We start from the raw sequence: 13,767 nt of genomic DNA, 5'->3' as shown, positions 1-13,767 counted from the left end.
GTGAACCCCCCATGGGACAACCTGATCACCTTGTAACCTCCCCAGCGCTTAGAACAGTGCCTGGCACATAGTAAGCACTTAATAAATGCCATCATTATTAAAAATGTAAACTTTAGCAGTAGGTTATTGCGCTCCTAATTTTTTAATCTAATTCCTCCTCCTCCACAAAAAGTTTTCCAGAATTCATAAAGATGGCTGTACTCCTAATGTAAAGCTATATATCCTTTCTCCTTTTCTGCCTTCTCCAAACCTCTTCTCATTCATTATTTTCAATTATACTGTTTTGCAAATCTAAAGGTTCCTGAGGCAACAGCTCCAGAAGTACGTCTCAGTATTTTATTTATTGAATTACGTAGGGTCTATCATAGGGCCCACTGATACCAAAACATGCCCAGACAAACACTTTATTCAATCGTATTTATTGAGTGCTTACTGTGTGCAGAGCACTGAACTAAGCACTTGGGAGGTACAATTCAGCAACAAATAGAGGCAATCCCTGCCCACTTCGGGCTCACAGTCTAGAAGGGGGGAGACAGACATCGAAACAAGTAAACAGGCATCAGTAGCATCATTATAAATAAACAGAATTATAGATATATACCCTTCATTAATAAAAATAAATAGAATTATAATAATAAATATGTACAGATATACACAACTGCTGTGGGGCAGCGGTGGGGGGTAGAGGCAGGATGTGGGTGAGTGGTCGGTGGGAAGGTAGATTGAGGTAGAGTGAGTATGTTGGAATTAAATGAGTGAAATGTGTGGGCTGGATTGTAGTAGGAGAGTAATGAGGTAACATAGAAGGGGGCAAGGTGATTGAGAACTTTAAAGCCAATGGTAAGAAATTTCTGTTTGATATGGAGGAGGACGGGCAACCACTGGAAGTTCTTAAAGACTGGGGAAACATGGAGTGACAAAAAGTAGAAAATTGACCTGGGCAGCAGAGTGAAGTTAGACTGGAATGGGGAGAGACAGGAGGAAGGGAGGTCAACAAGGCGGCTGATACGGTAATCAAAGTGGGTTAGGATAAGTGCTTGGATCAACATGGTCCAGTTTGGATGGAGAGGAAAGGGTGGATTTTAGTGAAGTTGTGAAGATTGAACTTACAGGATTTAGTGAGATTGAATATGTAGGTTGAATGAGAGAGAGAGGAATCAAGGCTAATGCCAAGGTTACAGGCTTGTGAGACAGAAAGGATGATGATGCCATCTTCAGTGATGGGAAAGCCAAGGGAAGGGAAGGGTGGAAAGATAAGGAGTTCTGTTTTGGATATGTTAAGCTTGAAGTGACGGCAGGACATCCAAGTAGAGATGCCTTGAAGATAGGAGGAAATGCGAGACTGTAGAGAGGGAGAGGTCAGGGCTGGAGATGGAGATCTGAGAATCATCCACATAGAGGTAGTAGTTGAAGCCATGGGAGAGAATGAGTTCTGCAAGGGAGTGGGCATAGATGGAGAATAGAAGGGGTCCCAGAACTGAACCTTGAGGGATACCCACAGTTAGAGGGTGGGAAGCAGAGGAGGTGCCCGTGAAAGAGACTGGGAATGACAGCCAGAAAGATAGGAGGGGAGAATCAGGAGAGGACAGTGTCAGTGAAGCCGAGGTTGGACAATGTTTTCGGGAGGAGGGCGTCATTGACAGTGTCATAGGCAGCTGAGAGGTCAGGGAGGATTAGGATGGAGTAGAGGCCACTGGATTCGGCAAGAAGGAGACCACCGGTGACCTTTGAGGGGGTGGTTTCTTCGGAGTGAGGGGACAGAAAGCCAGATTGGAGGGGTTCAAGGAGAGAATTGAGGTACAGTGCTCTGCACACAGTAAGCGCTCAATAAATACGACTGACTGAATGAATGACTGAATGAGACAGTGGGTGTAGGCAACTCACTCAAGGACTTTGGAGAGGAATGGAAGGAAGGAGATGGGGCGATAACTGGAGGGAGCCATGGGGTCAAGGGAGGGTTTTGGGGGGAGACATGAGCATATTTGAAAGCAGTGGAGAAGAAGCCATTGGAGAGCAACAGTTGACAGTGGTGGTCAGAGAGGGAAGAAGAGAGGGGCCAAGTGCTTTGATAAGATGCCAAGGGATTGGATTTTGACAGATGGCAGGTGTCATCTAGAGATACTGCCAGGAAAGATGGGAGAATTGAAGAAGGGGCAGGAGGAAGGAGGGACTGGAGAGGAACAGGGGTGATTTTAAGGAGTTTTCTCAATAAAGTAGGTCATGGGAGCAAGAGCTGGGGGAGGCAGGGGGCAGGGGGTTTGAGGAGGGAGTGAAACATCTGGAGCAACTAGCAAGGGCATGAATGTCAGTAAGGATGGAGAAATCATTTTCCCCGGCAGAGAAGAGGGCAGAGTTACAACAGGGAAGGGTGAACTTGAGGTGGCTGATATTGGCCTGATATCTAGATTTCTGTCAGCAGGGCTCTGTGTCTCATGGAAAGGAGGGAGAGAAGTCTGTGGAGGTGATCCAGGGCTGTGGATTCATTGTACAAAAGCAGTGAAGGGCTAGGGGATTGAGAAAGTTGAGTTCAGTAGAAAGGGTGGTGTCGAGGCTATCAATTTGGTCATCAGAGGAAGGTAGTTTGGGTACGGCGGCTAAATGGGGCATGACAACTTGAGAAAATTAGATGGGGTCAAAAGAGAGGAGGTCTCTTTGGGGGAACAGGACAATTCAAATCTGACAATTACTCTCCCCCCTCTTCAAAGCCTTATTGAATTCACACCTCCTCCAAGAGGCCTGCCCTGACTAAGCCCTCATTTCCTTTTCTCCCACTCCTTCTGCATCACCCTGATTTGGTCCCTTTCACTCTGTCCTGAGACCCACAGCACTTACGTACAAATCTGTAAGTTATTTACTTCTTTATATTAATATCTGTCTCCTCCTCTAGACTGTAAGCTCATTGTGGGCAGGGAACGTGTCTGTTATCTTTTTTTTGATGGCATTTATTAAGCGCTTACTATGTGCAAAGCACTGTTTTAAGTGCTGGGGAGGTTACAAGGTGATCAGGTTGTCCCACGGGGGGCTCACAGTTTTAATCCCATTTTACAGATGAGGTAACTGAGGCCCAGAGAAGTGAAGTGACTTGCGCAGAGTCACACAGCTGACAAGTGGCTTGTTATGTTGAACTCTCCCCAATAATAATGATGGCATTTGTTAAGTGCTTGCTATGTGCAAAGCACTGTTCTAAGTGCTGGGGGGGATACAAGGTGATCAGGTTGTCCCATGTGGGGCTCACAGTCTTTATCCCCATTTTACAGAGAAGGGAACTGAGGCTCAGAGAAGTTAAGTGACTTGCCCAAGGTCACACAGCAGACATGTGGCGGAGTTGGGATTAGAACCCATTACCTCTGACTCCCGAGCCCATGCTCTTTCGACTGAGCCATGCTGCCCTAATGCTTAGTACAGTACTCTGCACATAGTAAGTGCTCAATAAATACAATTGACTGATTGATTGAAGGTGACTGAGCTTTGTTGCCGAAGTCAAGGTTATTCATTCATTCATTCAATCATATTTATTGAGTGCCTACTGTGTGCGGAGCTTGGAAAGTACAATTCAGCAACAAATAGAGACAATCCCTACCCAACAATGGGCTCACAGTCTAGAAAGGGGAAGACAGACAAGAAAACACAGCAAAACAAGTAGACAGGCATCAATAGCATCAGTATAAATAAGTACAATTGTATATACACATCATTAATAAACTAAATAGAACAATAAATATGTAATAATAATAATAATAGCATTTATTAAGCGCTTACTATGTGCAAAGCACTGTTCTAAGAGCTGGAGAGGTTACAAGGTGATGAGGTTGTCCCATGGGGGGCTCACAGTCTTAATCTCTCTCAATCTCTTAATGCTCTGCACACAGTAAGCGCTCAATAAATACGATTGATTAATTAATCTCCATTTTACAGATGAGGTAACTGAGGCACAGAGAAGTTAAATGACTTGTCCAAAGTCACACAGCTGACAATTGGCAGAGCCGGGCTTTGAACCCATGACCTCTGACTCCAAAACCCGCGCTCTTTCCACTGAGCCACGCTGCTTCTCCTTTGTACATATATAGTGTAGTGTACATATGTACACTATGTACGTATATACATGAGTGCTGTGGGGCAGGGAGGGGGGTAGAGCAGAGAAAGGGAGTCCGGGTGATGGGGAGGAGCAGAGGAAAAGGGGGGCTCGGTCTAGGGGGGCTTTGAAGGTGGGTGAAGCAGAATCCCTATAGACCTGCTTCCAGTGTGCCTGAAGAGCCTTGTTGTCAGCACCCTGGCACAGAGTCAGCTTCAGACATTTGACTACGCTTAGGCAGGGAATAATTCACCAACTCTTTCCATTCCGTAAGGTAACATCACATTTCATGGTCTCCACACACAGATTCCACATGATGTCATTGCAATAAGCTGTGTGTGTGTATGCGGGGTAACGGAATGGTGTCATGAGGAGGCCCAAGTGAACTTTCGAGCCTGGGGGGTGTTTCTGCCCCCTTGACAGCCACTGCTTTCCCTTCACAGGTCCCTGAGACGCAGGTGTTGCTTCTTCCTTTAGCAGGGCGAGGGAAAAATTTTAACAGCTATTGACTCCGGGCTAACTCCCCCTCCGATGCTTCACCTGTGTGGCCACCCTCTCTGACCACGTCTGTGCCATTGTGGCCATATTCCCCTCTGACCTTGTGCTTGTGGATGCCACAGCTATTGCCCCCCTCCCACAAGATGTTATGACCCCCACACCCTCCGATGCAGGCCAGCTTCAGAAGGGAAGCAAGGCAGAAGGCAGAGGCGTGGCCCCTCAGAGATGGTGGAGGTACAGAGTCTGTGGCAGGCTTGTGTGCCAGGAAAATAATAGTAATAATAATAATGATGGCATTTATTAAGCGCTTACTATGCGCAAATCAATCAATCAATCAATCGTATTTATTGAGCGCTTCCTATGTGCAGAGCACTGTACTAAGCGCTTGGGAAGAACAAATTGGCAACACATAGAGACAGTCCCTACCCAACAGTGGGCTCACAGTCTAAAAGGGGGAGACAGAGAACAAAACCAAACATACCAACAAAATAAAATAAATAGGATAGAAATGTACAAGCAAAATAAATAAATAAATAAATAAATAGAGTAATAAATATGTACAACCATATATACATATATACAGGTGCTGTGGGGAAGGGAAGGAGGTAAGATGGGGGGGATGGAGAGGGGGACGAGGGGGAGAGGAAGGAAGGGGCTCAGTCTGGGAAGGCCTCCTGGAGGAGGTGAGCTCTCAGTAGGGCCTTGAAAGGAGGAAGAGAGCTAGCTTGGCGGATGGGCAGAGGGAGGGCAATCCAGGCCCGGGGGATGATGTGGGCCGGGGGTCGATGGCGGGACAGGCGAGAACGAGGTATGGTGAGGAGATTAGCGGTGGAGGAGCGGAGGAGGAGGAGGAGCAAAGCACTGTTTTAAGCGCTGGGGTGATTACAAGGTGATCAGGTTGTCCCACGGGGGGCTTACAGTCTTAATCCCCGTTTTACAGATGAGGGAACTGAGGCACAGCGAAGTGACTTGCCCAAAGTCACACAGCTGACAATTGGTGGAGTCGAGATGATACATCTATGGGACCGAGTCTCAGAGCTGAGCTGACCAGGTTGAGGAGTGCGGAGACGTGCCCGTGAGGCGGCCGTGAGTGACGAGACGGTGGTGGCAGAAATGCGGACTGCCTCGAAGTGTTGTGTGGAAAGTCATTCAATTAGTTTGTGTGTAGGTACAGCACGCTTACAGCCTATGGGATGCTGCCTGTGGGCTCAGCATAACATAGTGGCATCCTGTGGATTAAGAAGGAGGGTAGCTAAATTTCGGAAACCAACCCGAATCGGACAGTACACTCGGTGGCCATTGCCTACCACGTATATGATGTGAAGTTGGCCTGAAGGACAGCCTCCAAAATCATCCGGCCCTTTCTCGTCCCGGTTTGTCTGCTCCTCTGTGCACCTCGGAAACTTCAAGGGGCTCCCAGAGTCTTGTTGGGCTGGCGGTAACATAAATTTGACGGCATTAGCTGTCAGTCATGCTCATTTCCTTACCAATGGGGAAGCCTTCTCAAGAAAGTAATTTGATAAAAAAGTTATCTTTTCCCAGTAAACCCAGCCAAACCCCAATTCCGGGGCAAACCGTCAGGGGGGTCAATCAATCAGTCGTATTTATTGAGCGCTCACTGTGTGCAGAGCCCTGTACTAAGTGCTTGGGAGAGTACAACATAACTGAGTTGAGAGGCACGTTCCCCGTCCACAAGAGCTTACAGTTGTAGAGGGGGAAGCAGACTTTAATATAAGTGAATGCAAATATATGCAGCACAACACTTAACTGTTTTCATTCAAAGATTGAAAAGGTGTGAGGGACACCGAGACGGGAAAAATCAGATACAGACTTCCAAAGCAAGCAAAATACATTTTATTGGGATGAGCAACAGGAAAGCCTAAGTCAACTGTGGTGAGGAGGGTATGCTGCCGACTGGAGCGGTGATGGCATTTTCACCACGGACTTGGGAAGCCCCTAAAAGCCTGAACACTAACGCAGTGTATGCGAGAGAGGTGCAAACTCGGACAGACGGAATCGTGAAAATATGGTCTTTTGAAACGCGAAACAGGAGGTGTCTGTAAAGGCCAAAGCACCTAGACTTGGAAAGCACCATTGCCTGACTAGCAGAATTTCCAAGTCAGGATGTAGCACGGATTAGCAGAAGAAGCAGGGACCTGGGAATGAGAGGACCTGGGTTCAAAGCCCATCGCTTTCACTTGCTTGCTTTTGACCGGGAGCGAGTCACTTAACTTCTCGGTGCCTCATTTACAAAGTCGGAATCAAATCCTCTCTTCGACCAAGAGCGTGAGCCTGATATGGGACAGAGACTATGTCCAATCTGATTATCTTGTATCTACTCCAGCACTTAGTCCTGCCACATAGTAAATGCTTTACAAGTACCATCAAAAAAAAAAAAGCTGAGCATACCATATCATCATCAATCGTATTTATTGAGTGCTTACTGTGTGCAGAGCACTGTACTAAGCGCTTGGGAAGTACAAGTTGGCAACATATAGAGACGGTCCCTACCCAACAGTGGGCTCAGGTAACTCCTCAAGAGAGTGGGAAGACCATTGGCTTGGGAGTCAGGGCATCGGGGTTCCAATCCTGGTGTCTGCTGTGTGACCTTGGCCAAGTCACTCGACCTCTCCTTGCCTCAGCCACCTCAGCCGTGAAGATTAAGACTGTGCGTCCCACGTGGGACATGGACCGCACCCATCCCGATGGGGGTCCAGGCCGTTGAATTTGGCACGAAGGAGGTCGTTGGTGACCATAGAGAGAGTTTTTTGGGAGAATTGGAGGGGGTGGATATTAGAGCAGAATTGAAGGTGTGGATTTGTATATCAAGAAGAGGTAGGTTGGGGATGGAGACCAAATGGAGCATTATGTCCTGGGGCAATTGGAGGGGTTTAGATTGGAGGTCTCGCTGGGGAATCAGGACAGTTCTCAAACTAATCTCTTCCCTAAATCTCCCCACCCAATTTCCCCTTCTGTGGCCACTTCAACACTTCCGTGTCACTTATGCGCTTGGATCTCTACTTCTCCCCCACTGTCCCCAGCATATATACTTGTCTTTATACTGTTGCTTTCACCCATTAGACTGTGAGCCCACTGTTGGGTAGGGACTGTCTCTATATGTTGCCAATTTGTACTTCCCAAGCGCTTAATACAGTGCTATGCACATAGTAAGCGCTCAATAAATACGATTGATGATGATGATGATGATCTGTAATTTATTTTAATGTCTATCTCCCCTCTTGATTGTAAGCAAGTTGAAGTAGAGATCTTGTCTACTACTACTACTAATAATAATGGTATTTGTTAAGGGCTTACTATGTGCAAAGCACTGTTCTAAGCGTTGGGGGATACAAGGTGATCAGATTGTCCCACGTGGGGCTCACAGTCTGCACATAGTAAGTGCTTAATAAATGCCATCATTATTATTATCGTTAATCTCCATTTTACAGATGAGGTAACTGAGGCACAGAGAAGTTAAGTGATTTGCCCAAAGTCACACAGCTGACAAGAGGCGGAGTCGGGATTCTTTTCCAAGCATTCATTCATTCATTCATTCAATCGTATTTATTGAGCACTTACTGTGTGCAGAGCACTGTACTAAGCGCTTGGGAAGTACAAGTTGGCAACATACAGAGACGGTCCCTACCCAACAACTGGCTCACAGTGTAGAAGGGGGAGACAGACAACAAAACAAAACATATTAACAAAATAAAATAAATAGAATAAATATGTACAAGTAAAATAAGAAATAAATAGAGTAATAAATCTGTACAAACATATATACATATATACAGGTGCCGTGGGGGAAGTGGGGGAGAGGAAGGAGGGGACTCAGTCTGGGAAGGCCTCCAAGCACTTAGTAGCTTGCACTTCACGGAGTAAGCATTCAATAAATATTATTGATTGACTGACATAATTGATTTTCAAACTTTCTACTACCTCTCCCATTTACTTATGGGCTCTCCTCAACTCTTTCACCCCTGTTCACACTCAAGCCCACCTCCCGGCTGTCCCCTACTCTCATATCTTCTAGACTGTGAGCCTGCTGTTGGGTAGGGACCGTCTCTCCATGTTGCCAACTTGTACTTCCCAAGCGCTTAGTACAGGGCTCTGCACACAGTAGGCACTCAATAAATACGACTGAATGAATGAATATTTTCACCTGCAACCCTTGCTCACGTTATCCTCAAGCCAGAAAGAACAGCCCTCTCCCTTTTCAAAGCCCTTCTAAAATTTCACTTCCTCCAACGTGTCTTCTTTCAACTAATTATTTGTACTCTGATCAATGCTTCATCTGCCTCTTGCCCTTAAATACTTATTTAGGGAATCCGCAGCACTTGTGTATAAATGTATATTTGATATTTCCTTGTCTCCCCTACTAGAGGGTAAGCTCCTTGTGGACAGGGAATGTGTCTTGTGTTTTCTGTTATCTCCCAAGGCCTTGTATAGTATACCACACTCAGTAGAGCACGGGTCCAGGAGTCAGAAGATCATGGGTTCTAATCCCGCTCTATTACCTGTCTGCTGTGTGACCTTGGGCAAGTCACTTCATTTTTCTATGCCTCAGTTACCTCATCTGTAAAATGGGGACTGTGGGCCTCAAGTGGGCCACGCCCCCTTCTCCTCGCCCCGCCTCCCCTCCACATCTAGCCCCGCCCCCCACTTAGGCCCCGCCCCGCCCCTCCACTTAGGCCACGCCCCTTCCCCACGCCCCGCCCCTCTTCACGCCCCGCCTCCGCTCCCCCATCGAGCCCCACCCCTTCTCCTCGCCCAGCCCAGATTCCCCTCATAATAATGGCATTTATTAACTTATTAATCAATCAATCAATCGTATTTATTGAGCGCTTACTGTGTGCAGAGCACTGTGCTAAGCGCTTGGGAAGTCCAAGTTGGCAACACATAGAGACAGTCCCTACCCAACAGTGAGCTCACAGTCTAGAAGGGGGAGACAGAGAACAAAACCAAACATATTAACAAAATAAAATAAATAGAAGAGACATGTACAAGTAGAATAAATAAATAGAGTAATAAATATGTACAAACATATATACAGGTGCTGTGGGGAAGGGAAGGAGGTAAGCGAGGGGGGGATTAAGTTGTGAAGCAGCGTGGCTCGATGGAAAGAGCACGGGCTTTGGAGTCAGAGGTCATGGGTGACCCTGCCTCTGCCAATTGTCAGCCGTGTGACTTTGGGCAAGTCACTTCACTTCTCTGGGCCTCAGTTACCTCATCCGTAAAATGGGGATGAAGACTGTGAGCCCCCCGTGGGACAACCTGATCACCTTGTAACCTCCCCAGCGATTAGAACAGTGCTTTTGTTGTCCACTAGCGGACTTGACGTGACTGACTCCATTTTGTGTATGCTGACAGTCACCCTCCATTTTGTGCAGGCCAAGAGAACAACTCCTTTTTTTGTATTTTATGCAAGGCTCAGCAACAGATGTCTTCAAGGCCACTAACAAGTATCAAGTATCTATGCAAGGCCATAGGGCAGATAACAATAACCTGCACAAGGCAGTGAGAACAGAGAATAATGAGAATTAGTAACATCTTGTCGGTCCTAATTGGATTCCTGAAATTCCCAAATGCTCCGCTCCCACATTGCTGTAACTCAATAAAAGAAACAGTGAGCATGGGATGGGGGCTGCTTGTCACTCGTACCTCTCCCGGGAGGTGAACGGGCAGGTAGCCACTTTCCTTCTTTACTGCTCTATCTGAACTCACGTCTCCGAGTCATTTTTCCTATCTGCGTCACCACCCTGGGTACGAGAACCCTGCAGCTGATTTACACCGAGTTAACCTATTTTGCACCCTACTTGTCAATAACACTTTGCACATAGTAAGTGCTTAAAAAATGCTATTATTATTATTAATAAGCACTAGTAAGCGCTTAATAAATGTCATTAATAATAATAATAATAAGCACTAGTAAGTGCTTAATAAATGTCATTATTATTATTATTATTATTATTATTATTATTATTATTATGTAACCTCCCCAGCGATTAGAACAGTGCTTTGCACATAGTAAGCGCTTAATAAATGCCGTTATTATTGTTATTATTAAGAGCACTGGACTAAGCGCTTGGGAAGTACAAGTTGGCAACATATAGAGACAGTCCCTACCCAACAGTGGGCTCACAGTCTAGAAGAGTGGGCTCACAGTCTAGAAGATAAGAATAATGATGGCATTTGTTGAGCACTTACTATGTGCAAAGCACTGTTCTAGGCGCTGGGGAGATTACAGGGTGATCAACTTGCCCCACGGGGGGCTCACAGTCTTAATCCCCATTGTGCGGATGAGGTGACTGAGGCACAGAGAGGTGAAGTGACTTGCCCAAAGTCACACAGAGAAGCAGCGTGGCTCAGTGGAAAGAGCACGGACTGGGGAGCCAGAGGTCGTGGGTTCTAATCCCGGCTCTGCCACTTGTCAGCTGTGTGACCTTGGGGAAGTCACTTCACTTCTCTGGGCCTCAGATCCCTCATCTGTAAAATGGGAATGAAGACTGTGAGCCTCACATGGGACAACCTGATTACCATGTATCTACCCCAGTGCTTAGAACAGTGCTTGGCACATAGTAAGCGCTTAACAAATACCAACATTATTATTATTATTATTATTGTTATGAATAAGCACTAGTAAGTGCTTAATAAATGCCATTATTATTATTATTATTATTATTATTATTATTATTATTATGCACTTACTACATGCAAAGCACTGATCTAAGCACTGGGGAGGTTACAAGGTGATCAGGTTGCCCCACGGGGGGCTCACAGTCTTCACCCCCATTTTGACAGATGAGGGAACTGAGGCCCAGAGAAGTGAAACGACTTGCCCAAAGTCACCCAGCTGACAATTGGCGGAGGCGGGATTCGAACCCATGACCTCTGACTCTGACTCTGTATATATGTATATATGCTTGTACGTATTCGTCACTCTATTTATTTATTTATTTTACTTGTACATATCTATTCTATTTATTTTATTTTGTTAGTATGTTTGGTTTTGTCTCCCCCTTTTAGACTGTGAGCCCACTGTTGGGTAGGGACCGTCTCTATATGTTGCCAATTTGAACTTCCCAAGCGCTTAGTCCAGTGCTCTGCACAGAGCAAGCGCTCAATAAATACGATTGATGATGATGATGATGATGGGCCACGCTGCTTCTCTGAGCCTAGGCCCGCCCCCTCCCCTTAGGCCCCGCCCCTACTCTCCGCCTAGCCCCGCCCACTCTCCTTAGGCCCCGCCCCCGGTCCCTTTCCCCGGGCTGGAGCGTGCGCAGAGCGGACGCGCTGACGTCACGGCGCGGCGCTCCAGTGGCCGCGGTTGCCAAGGAGACCGCCACTCCCCTTAGGCCCCGCCCCCCGCTCCCTTTCCCCAGGCGGGAGTGTGCGCAGAGCGTACGCGCTGACGTCACGGCGCGTCGCGGCCCTCTTCGGCGCGGGCCGGCGGGCGGAAGTGGCGGCGGTTGCCAAGGAGACCGAAGCGGGCGCGGGCCGCGGCCTGGCCGACGACGCGGGAGGATGTTCATTTACCTCAGCAAGAAAGTGAGTTCCCGCATTCCCCCATTTAGACTGTGAGCCCACTGTTGGGTAGGGACCGTCTCTCTATGTTGCCAACTTGTCCTTCCCAAGCGCTTAGTACAGTGCTGTGCACACAGTAAGCGCTCAATAAATAATCAATCAATCAATCGATCGTATTTATTGAGCGCATACTGTGTGCAGAGCACTGGACTAACCGCTTGGGAAGGACAAATTGGCAACACATAGAGACGGTCCCTCCCCAACAGTGGGCTCACAGTCTAGAAGGGGGAGACAGAGAACAAAACCAAACATACTAACAAAATAAAATAAATAGACTAGATAGGTACAAGTAAAATAAATAAATAAATAGAGTAATAAATATGTGCAACCATATATACATATATACAGGTGCTGTGGGGAAGGGAAGGAGGTAAGATGGGGGGATAATTGATGATGATGATTTAGGGCCTGGAATGCCCTCCCTCTGCCCATATTTTTAGACTGTGAGCCCACTGTTGGCTAGGGACTGTCTCTCTATGTTGCCAGTTTCTACTTCCCAAGCGCTTAGTACAGTGCTCTGCACATAGTAAGCGCTCAGTAAATATGATTGATCCACCAAGCTAGCTCTCTTCCTCCCTTCAAGGCCCTACTGAGAGCTCACCTCCTCCAGGAAGCCTTCCCAAACTGAGCCCCCTCCTTCCTCTCCCCTTCCTCCCCCTCTCCATCCCCCCCACCTTACCTTCTTCCCTTCCCCACAGCACCTGTATATATGTATATATGTTTGTACATATTTATTACTCTATTTATTTTACTTGTACATATCTATTCTGTTTATTTTATTTTGTTAATATGCTTTGTTTTGTTCTCTGTCTCCCCCTTTTAGACTGTGAGCCCACTGTTGGGTAGGGACTGTCTCTCTATGTTGCCAGTTTCTACTTCCCAAGCGCTTAGTACAGTGCTCTGCACATAGTAAGCGCTCAATAAATATGATTGATCCACCAAGCTAGCTCTCTTCCTCCCTTCAAGGCCCTACTGAGAGCTCACCTCCTCCAGGAAGCCTTCCCAAACTGAGCCCCCTCCTTCCTCTCCCCTTCCTCCCCCTCTCCATCCCCCCCACCTTACCTTCTTCCCTTCCCCACAGCACCTGTATATATGTTTGTACATATTTATTACTCTATTTTACTTGTACATATCTATTCTATTTATTTTATTTTGTTAGTATGTTTGGTTTTGTTCTCTGTCTCCCCCTTTTAGACTGTGAGCCCACTGTTGGGTAGGGACTGTCTCTGTGTGTTGCCAACTTGTCCTTCCCAAGCGCTTAGTACAGTGCTCTGCACATTGTAAGTGCTCAATAAATATGATTGATTGATTGATCCACCAAGCTAGCTCTCTTCCTCCCTTCAAGGCCCTACTGAGAGCTCACCTCCTCCAGGAGGCCTTCCCAGACTGAGCCCCTTCCTTCCTCTCCCCCTCGTCCCCCTCTCCATCCCCCCCATCTTACCTCCTTCCCTTCCCCACAGCACCTGGATATATGTATATATGTTTGTACATGTTTATCACTCTATTAATTTATCTTGTACTTATCTATTCTATTTATTTTATTTTGTTAGTATTTTGGTTTTGTTCTCTGTCTCCCCCTTCTAGACTGTGAGCCCGCTGTTGGGTAGGGACTG

General features: G+C 46.8%; 1 protein-coding gene across 2 annotated transcripts in view; it reads left to right on the top strand.

Moving 5' to 3' along the window:
- Window positions 1-12,023: 12,023 nt before the first annotated feature.
- WDR35 (WD repeat domain 35) overlaps window positions 12,024-13,767 on the top strand; it is a 109,405-nt gene continuing 107,661 nt past the window's right edge. For both annotated transcript variants that reach the window (XM_038751350.1, XM_038751349.1), the window contains exon 1: window positions 12,024-12,118. In XM_038751350.1, the coding sequence (XP_038607278.1) occupies window positions 12,095-12,118 (24 nt within the window). In that variant the 5' untranslated portion in view covers window positions 12,024-12,094. The remainder of the gene's footprint in view (window positions 12,119-13,767) is intronic.

Source organism: Tachyglossus aculeatus, chromosome 9, assembly GCF_015852505.1.
Source record: "Tachyglossus aculeatus isolate mTacAcu1 chromosome 9, mTacAcu1.pri, whole genome shotgun sequence".
NCBI lineage: Eukaryota > Metazoa > Chordata > Mammalia > Monotremata > Tachyglossidae > Tachyglossus > Tachyglossus aculeatus.
This window is presented reverse-complemented; position numbering and strand designations above follow the sequence as displayed.